General features: G+C 42.6%; 1 protein-coding gene across 1 annotated transcript; it reads right to left on the bottom strand.

Annotated features, from left to right (window-relative positions):
• Positions 1-2,408: 2,408 nt before the first annotated feature.
• On the bottom strand, positions 2,409-15,158 carry LOC126533746 (carboxypeptidase inhibitor SmCI-like). The gene is made up of 5 exons (XM_050180933.3): positions 15,031-15,158; positions 10,212-10,394; positions 7,974-8,156; positions 4,199-4,393; positions 2,409-2,909 (listed from the first exon to the last, which is right to left on the bottom strand). The coding sequence occupies exons 1-5, from the start codon at positions 15,077-15,079 to the stop codon at positions 2,827-2,829; spliced, it is 693 nt and encodes a 230-aa protein (XP_050036890.2). The 5' UTR covers positions 15,080-15,158; the 3' UTR covers positions 2,409-2,826.
• Positions 15,159-15,229: the final 71 nt, after the last annotated feature.

Raw genomic sequence — 15,229 nt, 5'->3', positions numbered from 1 at the left:
AGTCGCACGTTATTGTGACACAAAATATTGGTACCGCATGAGCATTTTGGACAATAAAGTAAAACGGCAGCAGTAATGATGCTGTTTAAATTATGAAGGAACACATGTGCCGATATGTTGACTATTCCCTAGCACGTGCTACGATATCAAGTCTCGTGTAAGTGGAAGTACCGAAAAGATTCCTAGTTAAAAAGGAGGCTGTTGATGCCATTTTCGGAATCCTCATTTGGAAGCATGAGCACAGCGCAATCAAGGAACGATGGTGATGATGATTTTGTCGTGTTACATACTCCAAGAAAGGGGAATTATTGTGAATTTTGCGGTGGCGGTTTATGAAGAGGCTGACCCACCCGTGGCGCACTTTCGAATCAAAACGTCTTCCACATACGCACACTCCAGCTTGGTCATGCTAGCCTTGGTGTACGCCTTAGCGACACTGTGCAGACTGCGGCCACTTGCACGATAGAACCCACCGTGGTGGCTTAGTGGCTATACTGTTGGGCTGCTAAGCACGAGATCACCGATTCGAATCCCGCCAACGGCGGCCGTCTTTCGATGGAAGCGAAATGCGAAACACCTGTGTACTTAGATTTGGGTGTACGTTAAAGAACCTCCGGCGGTGCATATTTCAGGAGTTCCCCACTACGGCGTGCCTCCTAATCCGATCGAGGTTTTGGCACTTAAAACCCACAATTAAATTTTTTTTGGACGATACAGAGGACTTTCTATAGTCTTTCCGATGTTATATTGCGCGGCAGAACGTAATACTAATTCCTGCGGACACTTCTCATTGCAGACGCCATTACGCAATGTTAACAGCAGTCATCTAGGTTGATTCCTTAAATTATTTTACTTACAAAATAAAGTATGCTCGGATAGATGGCGAACAATTCCTTAGAGTATTTCCTCTATACACGATGGTAGACTGGTTGACAGTGTTATTACTAGACATCACAATTGAGGATTTCATTCTCATGTGATTCAGGAAAACAAAGTTTGCGAGCAATGTTCGATGCTTGTTGCAAATTAATAACTAAAGTGATACCACTTCCTGAACTGTTTCCTGAAGTGTAGATTGCCAGAAGCTGAATCATAGCCATTTCTACCTTCTTTCCAAGTCTCGTAACTCCTCTCTGAAAAAATTTTCTTCGTCGTCATCTTTCCCTCACAAAATTCCATTTTCTAAACATACACCGACCCATTCCAAACTTCTTCCTTTCTTCACCCTGTTATACTTTTGTGATACGGGTTGGGGTGTCTTAAAAGGTCGCCCTAACATAAGCTATCTAATTCTTACATTGCCTATGAAGATCTCAATAGCCGCTGCGTGCAGTAAACGATATCGAATTCACTGATATAAAATGTGTGATACCGTTCCAATGACTCATTCAGATATTAGTGGAAGCACCTCTAGAAACCAATTGCGAAATATTACCCTGTAACTACAACCTACCATGCGCATTTTCAATGTGGAAGAGTAGAATAAAGCCGCTTAGGAGTCTCATTCTTAGCCACTGCCTTCAATATGATATGCAAAGCGCGATAGTCTTTCAGGCATGGCGGCGTAACATTGCACAGCCTCTATTTTAGAACTATTCCAGTTAAAGCCACATAAAGAGATAAGTTTCCCTCGTGAGAAGGAACAAAAGTCGTTGCGTTCAGTTCGCGAATAGTAAATGTTTTTCTGTATAGTATACCTTCACTAGAATGCACATTCAAACAGCATAGACCTTACTTACATTTTTGTCAGCAGTTTGCTTGTTGGATAAATAAATATCTTCCATTGGAGAAAGCTGGTCATGCACCTATTCACGTACATGTACCAGTGTTGCACAGCAATATTTGTGGTATGTTGCCGTCTTATTGCGTAGGATTCTTTTATTAGCGGTAGACACCTCTGGAGGGTTGTTCTCACTGTCTGCATTTCTCGTGACGTCTTGAAAGCGGCTTTGCGTACGTCATAAGCGTATTGAAGTGCGTTTCCTTCAGAATGAGTTGGCTGAAGCCTATAATTTATCGTACGTGACTCATTGAGCACCCCTGTTCTTCGCGATACCCTTAATGCCGAATGAATATAGCGGCTAAATTTTGCTGCTGAGCGTTAATGACCAGTATTTTCATTCTTGCCCACAAATCATCAACCTCCATGTTGATTTTGTTTCTATTATCTTCTTATTCAGCACACAGTAGCTCGTTAGAGCATACATGATCATTGTAATCTATCTGCTACTCTAGAAATAAAATTATCTCTTTGTGCTCTGAATGAAAAAAAGAGCGCGTAAAAGGAAGTTGCACCTGTTTAATTTACTCAACATTGGGGTGTTCGTCTACTGAAAAACAAATGTTGTGTATTAAAATATTAAGCACAACATGTCTTTATCATGTGATTTTATGGGCTGCCTTCCGTGTTTAATATATGAACGAGGTTTTTGGGAACTGTTGCACAGGTCAGCAAAACTTATATTTTGGCCGTCTGTGAGATGGAACATGAACTTTGACTAGGCCTGAATAATTCACTGTACTAAATTTCAGTACTCAATTCGCGTGTACTGAATTTCAGTACACGCGAACTCAGGCAGGAAAAGACAGTGTGCGCGGTTAAAGGCCGTTGAACTATTCAGCGCTACATAAGCTTGCTTTTATTTTATTTTATTGCTTAATGTAGCAATAATATTCTTACAATATTCATACCAAAGCCTCTTGATAGTTAGGTTTTCGCAGTAGGGAACAACTCTGAGAATCGGTGACATGTGAAGTCATTTTTTTTTTGCATCACTTCAGCTTTTGCTCTTCATGTTCCTCACAACAGTAGCCGCTGTTATCCGCCTACTTCGGCACCACTTCGCAGGGCGACGTGCCATTCGGGTAATAATACGGCATTCCATCTTTGCATCTTTGGCAGCCCGTATCTGAAGGAGAAAAAAACAAATGGCACGACAACATTTATGCGGCTGCCACAGATCACTTCTTTGTTTCTAGAAATGTAGCCATGTAGAAAAAGCCCGAATAATAAATAGCTTTGACTTTCTATGCAGCTAAGAGAAGCGCCAAAGAACTGCAATACTCATGTCTTGGTATGTTCTTGCGTTGTGAAATAAAAGCGGACAATGAGTATTGAATGAACAAAATTGTTTTGATTGAAGGATAGCGACTCAAGGAGCCTGAGGCACAAGATTCGCACTAAGAGAAACGAGATCGCTCTTTCTTCTCAACCCAGAACCCACTCTTGGTGCTCTCTAAAGCTGCACAGCACAACAACGTGGGTTATTTATATTCCTTTGAAGATTGGCAGTATTTCTATGTATGCAGACGCGCTACCATGCAAGCAAGCATTGTTTCTATTGTTACTTTGGTCTCGTGCACAGTGCTGCCGTGTTTCTTTCAGTTTAGCTGCTAGTACTGAAATCACGCGTACGTACATTGCTCCTCCAAGACATCGACAAGCAATACATGTATACCAGACACACGTATATTGGTAAACTCGAACTAAAACGAGTGGCGCATTAATCTAAGCAGGGACAACGGGCATGAGGGCAATTGCGTACCTCTGCAGGTTGCAGAATAAGACTCGCATTTTGATTACTTAAAGGGACATGTACTTTAGGAAGGCAGTGAAGGCGCGTCCAGAAAAAAGAATGTATTGTATCACATTCGCGCCTTGTCAGCCGCACTATTATTAAGGTTGCTATACTGTTTCTCTAATGATACCGCATAGAGCGGTAACAGAAAATAACTTTGGTTAAAAGTATCGTAAAAAAGTAGCCAACAGGAAATAAATGAAGCTAACTTGTGTGACAAAAGTTATTGCTTTGAAATATGGGTATCATGCGAAAGAATAAAATGTGCCGGAACGTAGAACGTACAGAAAACAGCTAAAATATTCACACCTTCAAAACAGAAAAGGAGCCGAAGAAGCTGGATATTAGTGGTATCATTTTTTGTGCCCTATCTGAACGCTAGTGTACGATAAATCAACTTGAACTATTTAAGTTTATTTGTGTTGCACCAGCTTTCCAAATTATAATATTTAAGATTCAAAACTTTGTTTCATTTTCTCAATGTGACTAGGACCTCAACTTGGGGTCCTAGTCACATTTCACAGCTGTGTAAATTTTTTGATTACCTTCGAGTAGCCCTGCTGGCGTTTAGGTTATGCTTGCTTATACGTTTAGGGTGCGCCAAGACAGCGTAGACTTACAGCTGCAACGCTCCATGCAGGCCTCGAAAGTGGGAAATCCGTTGGCGCCTTTCCCACATTTCCTGCCCTCGAAATGGCGACAGGTATTTGCCTGTACATCAAAGTACCACTGGGTCTTTTTGAACCAGCACCACCACCATCCGGGCTTTGGGTCCTCACTGCAGACCGCTTTTTGTTTTGTTGGTTTTGTCATTGCTGAAAAAAAAAGAAAAGGGCCATTTCTCTGAGAGAAAATACGTGCAGCTTAAGGAACGCAGAATGTTAAGCGAAAGACGAAACAAGATGTTAGCCACCAGAATGGAACATGGCAATACTATGTTCTGAACCTTATCGGCGAATTGTTTCTTAGAGGCATTGCTTGCCCGTTATACGTCTACTTAGTAAGCACCGTGCTTTTGAGTAGAGAGAGAGAGAGGAAAGGTGGAAGGCAGAGAGGTTAACCAAAGGGGAAGATCGGGTTTGCTACCCTACGCTGGGTGGAGAGGGGAGGAGGCAAAGTGATAACAAAGTACAGATAACGAAAGAAAGGAGCATAGACAAACAATCACTGTCCCTCATTGTCACCGCATACTGTCACCGCACAGCACAGTAGCACTTGCAGCACTATAAACATCTGTTCAGGCTACAGCCACTTGTCCAATTCTGCTGCCTTTGAGAACGGCAACAGTGCCCTCGTCGCCCTCTGCTGCGATGGCTTGTGATGGCGGCATTTTAATATAAGTTCCTCTGTTAGAGGTCTTCGGTCAAAGCGCGCTATCGCGATTGCGAGTGATCGTCTCGGTAAATTATATCGAGGACAGTCACAGAGGAGGTGTTGAAGAGTCTCCTCATTAGCACAGTCATCGCACGAGGCGTCGTCGGCCCATCCGATTGGGAAAGCATAAGACTTGGTGAAGGCCACCCCTAGCCATATTCCACAAAGCAGGGTAGGCTTCTGTGCGTTTAAGTAAATTATATAATAAATATTGGAGATAAAAAGCGAGCTTATGCGGCCTGAACGATTCAAGGCTACGGACGATACCTGCAGCAAAGAAAGAATTGTGCCCTTCTCAGCGTACTGCTTTATTTTATTGTCCTATCTTTCAAACCTGTGCTGGCTCACTGAACGTGGTATGCCGCTCAATATCCCCAGGTCCCGAGTTTTTTTTTCCACGCCACGGTAGCAGCATACCGATACGGATGAATGCAAGAAAGCTCATTCGCGGATTTTTCGGTGGGCGTTAAATTTGACGGGAGATCAAGATTGTTGCCGAAGTAACCGCTGCCTGGCATATTAAGAGCCCGTGCGTGTATTTATTGTCGGGCGTTTCCTGACAGCACCCTTCGCGCAAGTGAATTCACCGTATAGTCCTCGGTATAGATTTAGGCTTTGTAAAGCGCAAGCTTTTCTTAGCTGGCTGCTCAGCATTGCGCCGTTGGGGCAATCCGCTGCCGCGGGCCGGTCCCGGTGAAATTGCAGTCTATAGTAATGATGAGTATCTGCCATCCTAATGCCACTGGATGTATTCCATCGTCTTCGCGCCATCATCGTCACGACATCGTCCCTCATACAGTGATCATCGCCCCATCTGACGCCATTATAGTCATCTTATTCCCCTCAAAAAGTCATCGCCTTACAGTCATCGTCTTGCCCTAATGGCGATAAAGTCTTTGTCATACAGCCGTTGCCACGCCGTCGTGGTTATGCTCTTGACTACATCCCGTTATCGCCATAGTTTCGGAATCGTACTGCCTTTATTGGTACATCGACGTCATTTTTTTATTCAAGAAAAATTATGCAGTTGCTGAGCCTGTGTGAAGCATTGTGGGGTTTTTGCACAAAAATAACAAATGAGCGGACTGAAGGGTGTACAAACACGTAGGAAACCGAATGCTTGGTACTCCATGTCTGTTTACTCGCTTCGGTCCGTCCATTCGCTACTCTTGCGCAAAACTTCCAATGATTTGGTTTTATTCCTCGCCCTTTCACCGTTACCATGGTCTCGTTATTGTGGTATCAGCATGCTGGCGTTGTCATGCTCTCGTTGTCATGAATTCATCGTAATACGCTCTCATGCATTCGTTATCATGACTCCATCATGACTCCATCAGGGTCGTTCCAGCATCGTCATTACCTCTTCGCCATCCAATTTTCTTAATCTTATCTTCATCCCACTGTCGTGGTCACGTCATCGTCTTCATACTCTCCTTGCAATACAGTCGTTGTCAGGCCACTGTCGTCATGCACTTGTCGTAATTCCATCGTCCTTACGTCGTCTAAGTCACGCTGTCGTGTTTACAGCGCTTTCAGCTGCGTCAACGTAAGTTGAGAAAAGTTGGCGAGCGCTCGAGCCTCACTAAGTAGCTTGGTGGTTTAAACGAGAACAACGTCAAACACTCCTTGCACTAAAATGTTACAAAGGGGGTGGTAGATTGGAACGCTGAAGCGATCCTGTGAGCTTGAGATCGGGAGTAGAAACGCTTGCCCACACCCAGGCTAAAGCTAACACATTCGCATTAAGCACTCATAACTGTCTGTGAATCCTTATTCGACCAAAATTTTTCTTCACTCACGTTTACACAATGCTTCAAAAATCTTCAACGCACGTAATGGTTTCGGCGCAGGACTCCCGTTGGAGATGTTTTGTGGCCAATGACGATGTTTTGAAGAAAAAGAAGCGTTATCGAGAGCCAGTTAATAAATTGTAGCGAATCGGTACGTCACGTGATATACTGTCAGCTGAATCGCGAAAATTCAAAAGAACATGAGTATTGGGTGTCTTGCCCCTTTGGGTTCTTTTGTGTTCTGCAGCGTTTGCATATGTTAGTGTGCTATTTGTAAGATAAGAAAGCCGAGCCTCTAAATTGCATGCAACTTACTGCTTGTGCTTCTAGCCTAAATTGAGGAATTTCATAACAAGGCACGTGCTCGTTGAATACCTTGCCAAACACTTCAGGCACTCGAGATCAGCTCAGATGAAAACAGTTGTTCTTATCTAGAGCCCATGGCGGTCATAGACAATGGTCGCTCATATGCAGAATTTTTCGTTGCAGCACAGAGCTACATTAGGGCTGGCAGACAATGGGAGTGTTTCGTTACAGTGTTCTTCGGTAGCACATTCTACCTGTGGCTCCACTGCAGTGCCTGCTAACAAATGCGGTGATTAAAAGGTGCTACTACCCGGCTGGGCGATTGATAATTGAACCTATCGCGCGTTACAATGCCTGCAACGTGAAACAATTATGGGGAATGTGGATCAATACGTGGGTAGCTCACCCCCAAGAAAACAGGTAGTGGTCCTGTGAGCATTTCATGCAGTCATCGATAAGCGTTTGTTTCAGAAGTAATCGTTAGCGAGAAGCACGAATAACAGTGATCTGAGCTCCCGTGAATGCTTGCCTAATTACAAACAGAAACACAGCCTCGAACCACGTGTACAAAACAGCGAGGGCGTAGGGGCAACTAATGGGCGCGTTTTTTTTTTTTGTGAGTAACAACCAAACGAGTTATGCTGCTACCTCCAGCAGAAAGACTTCGGAAACAAAGAGCAGGATGAAAACCCCTATGCGAATGCTGTGTTACTTGCCATCGCACGCTGCTACGTGCAGTTGTCGCGCATAAGCTTGCTGCTCTGAGGATTGCGAGGCCGAGTAATTTGGGGACTTATTTGGTTTACTATAGTCATATATATGATGCATGGTATCAACGGTTAGCATGGGTACTAGATAGCTGAAAGCGTAGTGAAAATATAAAGTTGATACAAAGAGCACGCACATGCGCATGGTCTGTACTTACGCAGGCAAAGTTCCATGCACTTCCTTTCTGTTTCGAAGCGGTTGCTCCCGCCAGCGCATTCGGTGTGGTTGAACATTTTGCAGTGGTTGCTTTTAGCATCGAAATACCAGGACCGCATATGTGGGGTACAGCTGCATGTTTCAGCTTTTTCCAGGCACTTTCGCGACTTTCTCCCTTCTCTTCCTGTAAAAGTGTAATTTCGTAACAAAGATTTCACGGCTAATACCCACTTACCTAAGAAATTGGGTAAAAGTATCAGAATAGGCAATGACTTTGGCACCAATAAATATTTTTTTTGACATTCCAAACGAAGTACGAGCTTCTCGGATAAATTAGAGCAAATAGGCTTGTCATAATTCTGCAAAGCGGAATGAATGTAATGAAAATATACACGCCCGAAAGGTTTTCTGTCGTTGTTTAAACCTTCGGGCGTGCTATTACTGGCATGCGACTGTTTTTCCTTTCGCAAACTATTTAGTAGACTAGAATACAGGGGGTGGGCCGTCAGAAATATATTCCTCAATTTATTTTAAGAGTGGCGCTTCATTTTTTTATTAAAAAAAACCGGGACCATATAACACAATTAGGTTGCGCCAGTTAAGCTGGCGTTATGCAGCGTAAAATTTTCCGCCTAGTTGGCCTATTGCTTGTCTATTTATTCTTATCGCAACATCGTATCACAACGCTGATATTAGAAAAAATTGTGTCTACGTGTAACAAACGTTGAAAATAGGGCTTGATATCTTCGCTGTGACCCTGCGATTGGTTCTTCCCACATGGCAGTGGCCAAAGAAATATAGCAGTACAAGTCCTTTCGTCTGAATAGTTTTCGCGTGAATGTTCTTTTTTGCTTCTAGCAAACTCAGCGGAAACTTTGAATTTGTTTGGAGCGCTGTCTAACAATTACCATAATCACTATATTGGTAGGAGAAGGGTGGAAATATTTGAGAACTCGACGCAGCATGCAAATAGACTAGTATGCCAGAAAACATAATTCTGTCAAGCGAAAACTCAAAGAAACCCCTTTTACAGCGTTTCTACCGTTCATAGTCAGGCCACGCGGTCCGCAATCTGCGCGCGCCGGTGCGAGAGTATCTCGGAGGCCACGGTGCGGCGGGCTCGGTTTCTCGCAATACCTCCAGATGGCGCTCGCCTCCGCCGCATCGCGGCCCACGCAAGAGGTGGCGTTACTACCAGAAAGCCATCCTATGTGCATAACGTTTGCGGTCAGCGTTTCCCGGTAAACATCACGGTTACATACACTCCAGTCGCCAGGAAGCGGGAGAAGCAGCAAGGAATCGCGTTCCACTCTTAAAGGCGAAGCTTGAGGAAGGCTTTAGCTCGGGTGCTGCTATTTAAAATACGTGTAAAATTAGAAATCGTTTTCCTCGGCAACCACTGCACCAAGTTTGGCGAGGTTTATTGCATATAAAAGGAAAACTTAAGATCTAGTGGCAACTAGTTTGTAATTTTTGATATAGCTCATCATTTTTTAGTAAATTTGGCAAATACCGAAACTTTTCAGAAAACGAAACTATCATGTTTACAACTACATAAATCAGGAATGAGAAATGATAGCACAATTCTGTGAATTGCCTGTAATAGTACACCTAAAGCGGACAAAAATGTTATGTTACGCATGAATCTAAAAAATAGCAATATGAGAATACAGCTTTTGCAGAACCCTCGTTCACAACCTCACAAATTCACGTAAGGTATAAAATGACAAAACGAATTTGTCCGCTTTCAGTGATTCCCTATGCAGAACCGTAATAACTGTTTCTGATGCAGAGCTACCAATTTGTAAATTTCGTGCTTCTATATTTTCAAACTTTCCATTTTTTTTTCGAAATTCTTGTAACAAATTCAGGTCCTAAATCAACATTTCGGTTCTAATGGTCACTACAAACACACAAATCTTCCTCGATTCCTCACCTCCAGGAATTCGAAATGATGAGTGCGCGTTAATAGGAAAGTTGCGAGGTGTGAATACACTATTCACTACGCTGTTGCGCGACTATGACGCGCGCTAGCTACAGTGTAGCGTGGCAGCCCACTAGGTTTCGAGACGTTTGAAATCTCCATCAGTACCGTAAGAAAGGAGCACCATGTTCAGCGCATTTTTTCTTTTTACATTTGCGTTTCAAGTGACTCGAGAAAGCGCACTTAACAAGGCTCTCATACACGCGAAAAAAAAAAGTCCGCAGAAGCAGAGTTGCGAGAAGAATTCGTACTCACGTATACAGGTCTCTAGACACTGATCTTGCGTAGGGAAGTGGTTGCTGCCTCCAATGCAAATGCCCCATTTTAGTTTTCTGCACTTGTATGAGTCATAATCGAAATAATAAACTTTGCTGAATGGCCGGCATATGCCAAGAACTGGCGGTTTCAGGCACCTCTTTGGCCTCATGTCGTGCTCGGCTGTAAAAAAAAAAAAATTACTCGGTATTAGCATGATTTTGCTTCCGTAAGTGTGTGCATAATCTGAAAAAAAATGATATTTGTAGGCTACAATGAGAACGTATTTCATGTCGGACAAGAACTCTTTGTTTTATTTCTTTTTTATTGATACTGGCAGCCCTATAGGGTCATTACAGAAGTGGAAAAATAATAAAATAAAACAAGTTATGCCAACACATCTGATTTAGGCAGAGTGCGCAATACATATGACAAACGTCTGAATGCAGCGTACAAAAAAGTGGCAGTGCATATACACTGAAATAAAGAAAGCAGAAAAACCAGTCAATGCCCCTTGAGGCATGTAAAAATAAGAACATACAAAGATAATAAGTAAAAAGAAAAACATGTCAGATTATTAACACACCGCACTCTCGAAATAAAAAGCAGCATTTCAATTCCTCAGAAAATTACTAAAAGAAGACTGAACCATGAAATCGGGAAGCATGTGCCGGTCCTTTATTGGTCTATGAAGGAAGCTATATTTAAATGTATCATTATAGGTTACTAGAGCAGGAATATACATGCTGTGGCGGTGTCTAGAAAATTCATTAGTAGAAATTTCAAAATAGTTCGTCCTATTTATTTTTATTTCGTCATGGATAATAAGGAAGAGGAATTTCAACCTATCATACTTAGGTCCCTAATTCTAAGTTGGAAACATTTGCAAGCTGGCGTAGTTTTGAAGGGGAGTGAAGACGACCATATTAGTTGAAAATGAATCGATAAGCTAACCTCTGCATCCTTGCCAGTTTCTTACGCTTTTTCACTGTGTAAGGATCCAAGACAATTTCCAAGTACTCATCAATAGGTCTTACTAGTGTTTTATAGGCCAAGTTTTTAACTTCAGGTGTTGCTCTGTGTGTATTTGGTCTTAGGCTCTAAAGCGCATTATTCGCCTTATTAATTACTTCCTCTCAATGTCTATTCGAGCTTAATTCGCTTCTAAATAATAAAGCCAAATATTTGTGCTCCTCTACCCTTTTAAGCATGTTGCCATCTATGCTACAAAGAACTTTCAGGGTCTTCTTTTTTCTTGTAATAGACATGCTTGCTGATTTAGTGGGATTTGTAACCATTTGGCAGTCATGACAGAATTTGACAATGTCTTCAAGGCTGCATTGCAATTTATTGTAGTCACTGGAAGATTCTATGGCATTATAAACAACAAAGTCGCCAGCGAATAGCGGTTTACAGTGAATTCGCCAGTGGATTGGCGAATTCACTGTAAACCTTTTCCAATTATTTCGGTAAGCTCACAGCAAATAATTTCAGTGGTCTGCTCATATAGACCGTCTTTCCTCAGCTTTATCTGCGCGTGTTTGATGTTGAATTGAGCTTATCTTGCTTTACTGCGGCTGTAATCGGGTTTTGGGCTTCAAATATAGAAGCGCAGCTGCTAAAGCCTCGCACGCAGTGCTACGAACGGTGACCGACACCAGTTGCAGGCGGCCCGCTGTAATGCACTAAAAGAGCGGTCACGCAAGTGCGTGCGATAGCTACCCCTGCTATCACAATGGACTTTTGTCCTATAGCGCTAGAATTCTCGCATCGTAACAATGTCCTTAGAAGCTACAGCGTCTGCACCGAATGAATCCTTGCTGTAGCCAGGGGAAAATAAATATAAAGGTGCCCGTATGCATTGAAGTCGTCTTGGGCTCACTGGGACAATGGTTGGGGTCAACTAGATAAAACACATGGATTCCCTTGTTTCAGGGAAGGCGTAAACAAGTTCGATTGGTACTCAACTGGAACCTAAACGACAAAAAGAGACCTAATAAACAGCACGAAGGGTTTTTGTCTTCTATGGAACACTTCCAGTTTTTGGAGTTGCTTCATTCAGCACACTGCACACATTACAGTAGGCCCACTATTTGATTTTATAGGGTATAGACTTCGAAACGTCGTGTAAATACACTGCGCCGTTGACTCGGGCAACAACTTTTCATCACTCGCTCTTTTCTGTAACAAACGATATGTCATAAACATAACTTCGACTGCATCGCTGTCCTAATATCGGGCCACAGGTAGGCGCAGAATATTTTGTTTACCTTGTATGTCATGGATGGTGAGGCTGCAGACAATACATATAAAAGGATGATTAGCAGTTCACCTTTTGTTCAGTGCTTAATGTATGAATCAAGCGCAATAGTGCGGGCAACCAGGGCAGTTGTTTTAGTTCGGTTACCCATAGGAGTTTGTGGGGGAAACGAAGTTTGCGAACAACTTAGTAAATCATATATATTCAAGTCCCCCCCCCTCCTCCACCACCCCCAGTTTTCAAATGAATTTTCAATCGTCAAAGGTCCTGCTTGATGGGAGGCTTTTGGTCATTTCTGCAGCGTTTAGAAGGCCCTGCGGAACCGTTTTGTGTGATAAATTCTTTGAATACATTTATATGATGGACGTATTGCTTTTCCCTATTCTGATGATTCGCTTGATGCATTCCTTCTTATCTTACTACTACGTTGAAAGGCAATGACACGCGTCTAGCATAACTAACGTTGTTTTCTTAATACTGCTTTGCACAATCCATTGGCAGTATCTCGGCAACGTAAGTTATTCAATTAAACTTGATACAATATTCATGTCATGCTTCGCGGTAGCAAGACCATGCTATAACAGCATGCCCTGACAGCACGCCAAATGTTTTTGCTGCTGAGTGATTATGTGGGATGTACGTCGTATCCCAACGTTGAAGAGCTCTCTAATGGCTCGTCTTTATAAGTGGCGCTAAGCAGGAGTGGAGATGTATACTGCTGCATTAGTGTTTCTAAATACTCATGCTACCGCGGAACATTCGTAGTAATAGCACCTACAAGAACCTCATGCTTGTTGCCAGCTGGCAAAACATTGCAAATACTGCAATGAATTGCACAGGCAAAATTGCATGTTGATGTAAAATGACCTCAGAGCCAGGAACAAGGTTATGTTTGACGCAAGTTGCAGCCCGTGTACTCCCTTTCGCCGACCTTGTTCTTTTTCGCATAATGCAAGCGTCTGCCTTGTGCAACACAATTTCACGAAACTGTTTCAAAGCGCTTGGCAGAAGCTGCAGGTTGTCAGGGCTACTGTCGTTCTATTTAGGCATAGCCTATGACTAGGCAGAAGAGACGTCTGCAGGTTGACGCAACACAGCAACCCGGTGTAAAGGAAGGACATATTACATGTTACTTCTAAGGAGATGAATAAGGATGGAGTACCCGGTGTGTTCCTTTGCAAACCATTGTTTTACATACAGGTTTCATATTTGGTCATGATTTCAAGATGTGTTTTCTTTCTTGCTTTTTTTGTATAGATTCATGATATCGATACACTCATTCTGAGGTGTACTCAAAATATACTACGATAAACGAAATCTGTCAGGGTCACCTGACACCACTGCTAATGTCCCAAAAATAGAGAACAGGCTTGTATGCTCCAACATACACAGGGAAGAGAAGAGAAAGGCGCAAACGAGAAGGTGCGACCATAGGTAAACAAAATCGCTTTCTCTGTTCACATTCACACGCAGCAATTACGACACAACCGTCTATCGACAACTTCTAGCGTCGTTAAAATAGTGCACGCTGCACTCAAAGTTACTTAGTTTCTTAGTTTGCAAAATTTGTTTATCTTGTTAAAGGGCAACGCTTGCATATAAGATGCGTATATTACAACGTGCAACATACGTACAATACACAAAATGTGGCATAAAAAATACAAGTTAACTTGCCTTAGTCCAAATCGGACAATATTTTCCATTGAGTATTTAGAATATTTTGTCACAGACCATAACGTGCTCCCAAACGTAGTGGCAAAAATGTGAGTACTATATCGATTGCCCAAAGGCTGACCGTTTCAGACACTACGCAGTCTTACTACACATGTAATAAAATTTTGCACGCGCTTTTTCTTTTTCGCAGAAAAAGCAAGAAAGCATACCATCATGAAAAAATAATAATTTTACCATTTGTTAGCTCAAGAACATGCTCACCATAAATATGCTCACGAAACAGTCTCACAATAAAAAAAGCCACAAAAACACTTTTTTAAAATACCAGGCAACAATTGTGTCAGTAAAAACGCGTTTCAAATTATTGGGGTAATTAGACCTAGTCAGGCACGAGCAGCTTGATGCAGGGTCCTTGTATTTTTATTCCCAACCGGCTACACAATTACGAAGTCTCAGTAACACTGCCCTTTAGCAATATGTGTCTGAAGTTTGTTCCGAGTTACCAATTCGCTGGAATTCTCGCCGTCTTAAATTATTACTAAGCCTGCGTCAAAAGGTAAAAAAAAAGGTTGTACATGTTTCTGCGAAGGAACAGTTAAAAAAAATTAAATTATGGGGTTTTACGTGCCAAAACCACTTTCTGATTATGAGGCACGCCGTAGTGGAGGACTCCGGAAATTTTGACCACCTGGGGTTCTTTAACGTGCACCTAAATCTAAGTACACGGGTGTTTTCGCATTTCGCCCCCATCGAAATGCGGCCGCCGCGGCCGGGCGAAGGAACAGTGACAATTAAGCAAACGAAGAGAAAAGTATGCATATAATTCACAAAATATTGCTTCCTTGTCCATAGCTGAGTAAGATGACGCAAAGAACGATAACTTACCATGTGTCACGCAGACAAGAAGCAGCAGGCAGCTGCCGAAAAGTTTCATTTCCGTTCTTGTGCTACACTGCTAAGCAAGCAGCAGAGCCTGGTTCGAGGCAGAAAGGCAAAGACTTTAGCTGTTATTACGTCCAGAGAATCTAGCTAGGAGCCCTTTCTAAAGACCGTACTTCCAGGTGTTTCTTGCTTTACACGCGAA

Source organism: Dermacentor andersoni, chromosome 7, assembly GCF_023375885.2.
Source record: "Dermacentor andersoni chromosome 7, qqDerAnde1_hic_scaffold, whole genome shotgun sequence".
In the NCBI taxonomy this organism is placed as follows: Eukaryota; Metazoa; Arthropoda; class Arachnida; order Ixodida; family Ixodidae; genus Dermacentor; species Dermacentor andersoni.
Note: the sequence above shows the minus strand (reverse complement) of the source record. Positions and strands in the feature narration are given on the sequence as shown.

Bases quoted from the DNA above. Each gene is read 5' to 3' on its own strand.
- LOC126533746 (XM_050180933.3), bottom strand. From the start codon at position 15,079: ATGAAACTTTTCGGCAGCTGCCTGCTGCTTCTTGTCTGCGTGACACAT. The intron at 8,157-10,211 runs GTGAGTACGAAT...ACACTTTTACAG, and splicing joins GTGTCTAGAGACCTGTATAC to GAAGAGAAGGGAGAAAGTCG. The intron at 2,910-4,198 runs GTAAGTCTACGC...TTTCTCCTTCAG, and splicing joins CTGCATGGAGCGTTGCAGCT to ATACGGGCTGCCAAAGATGC.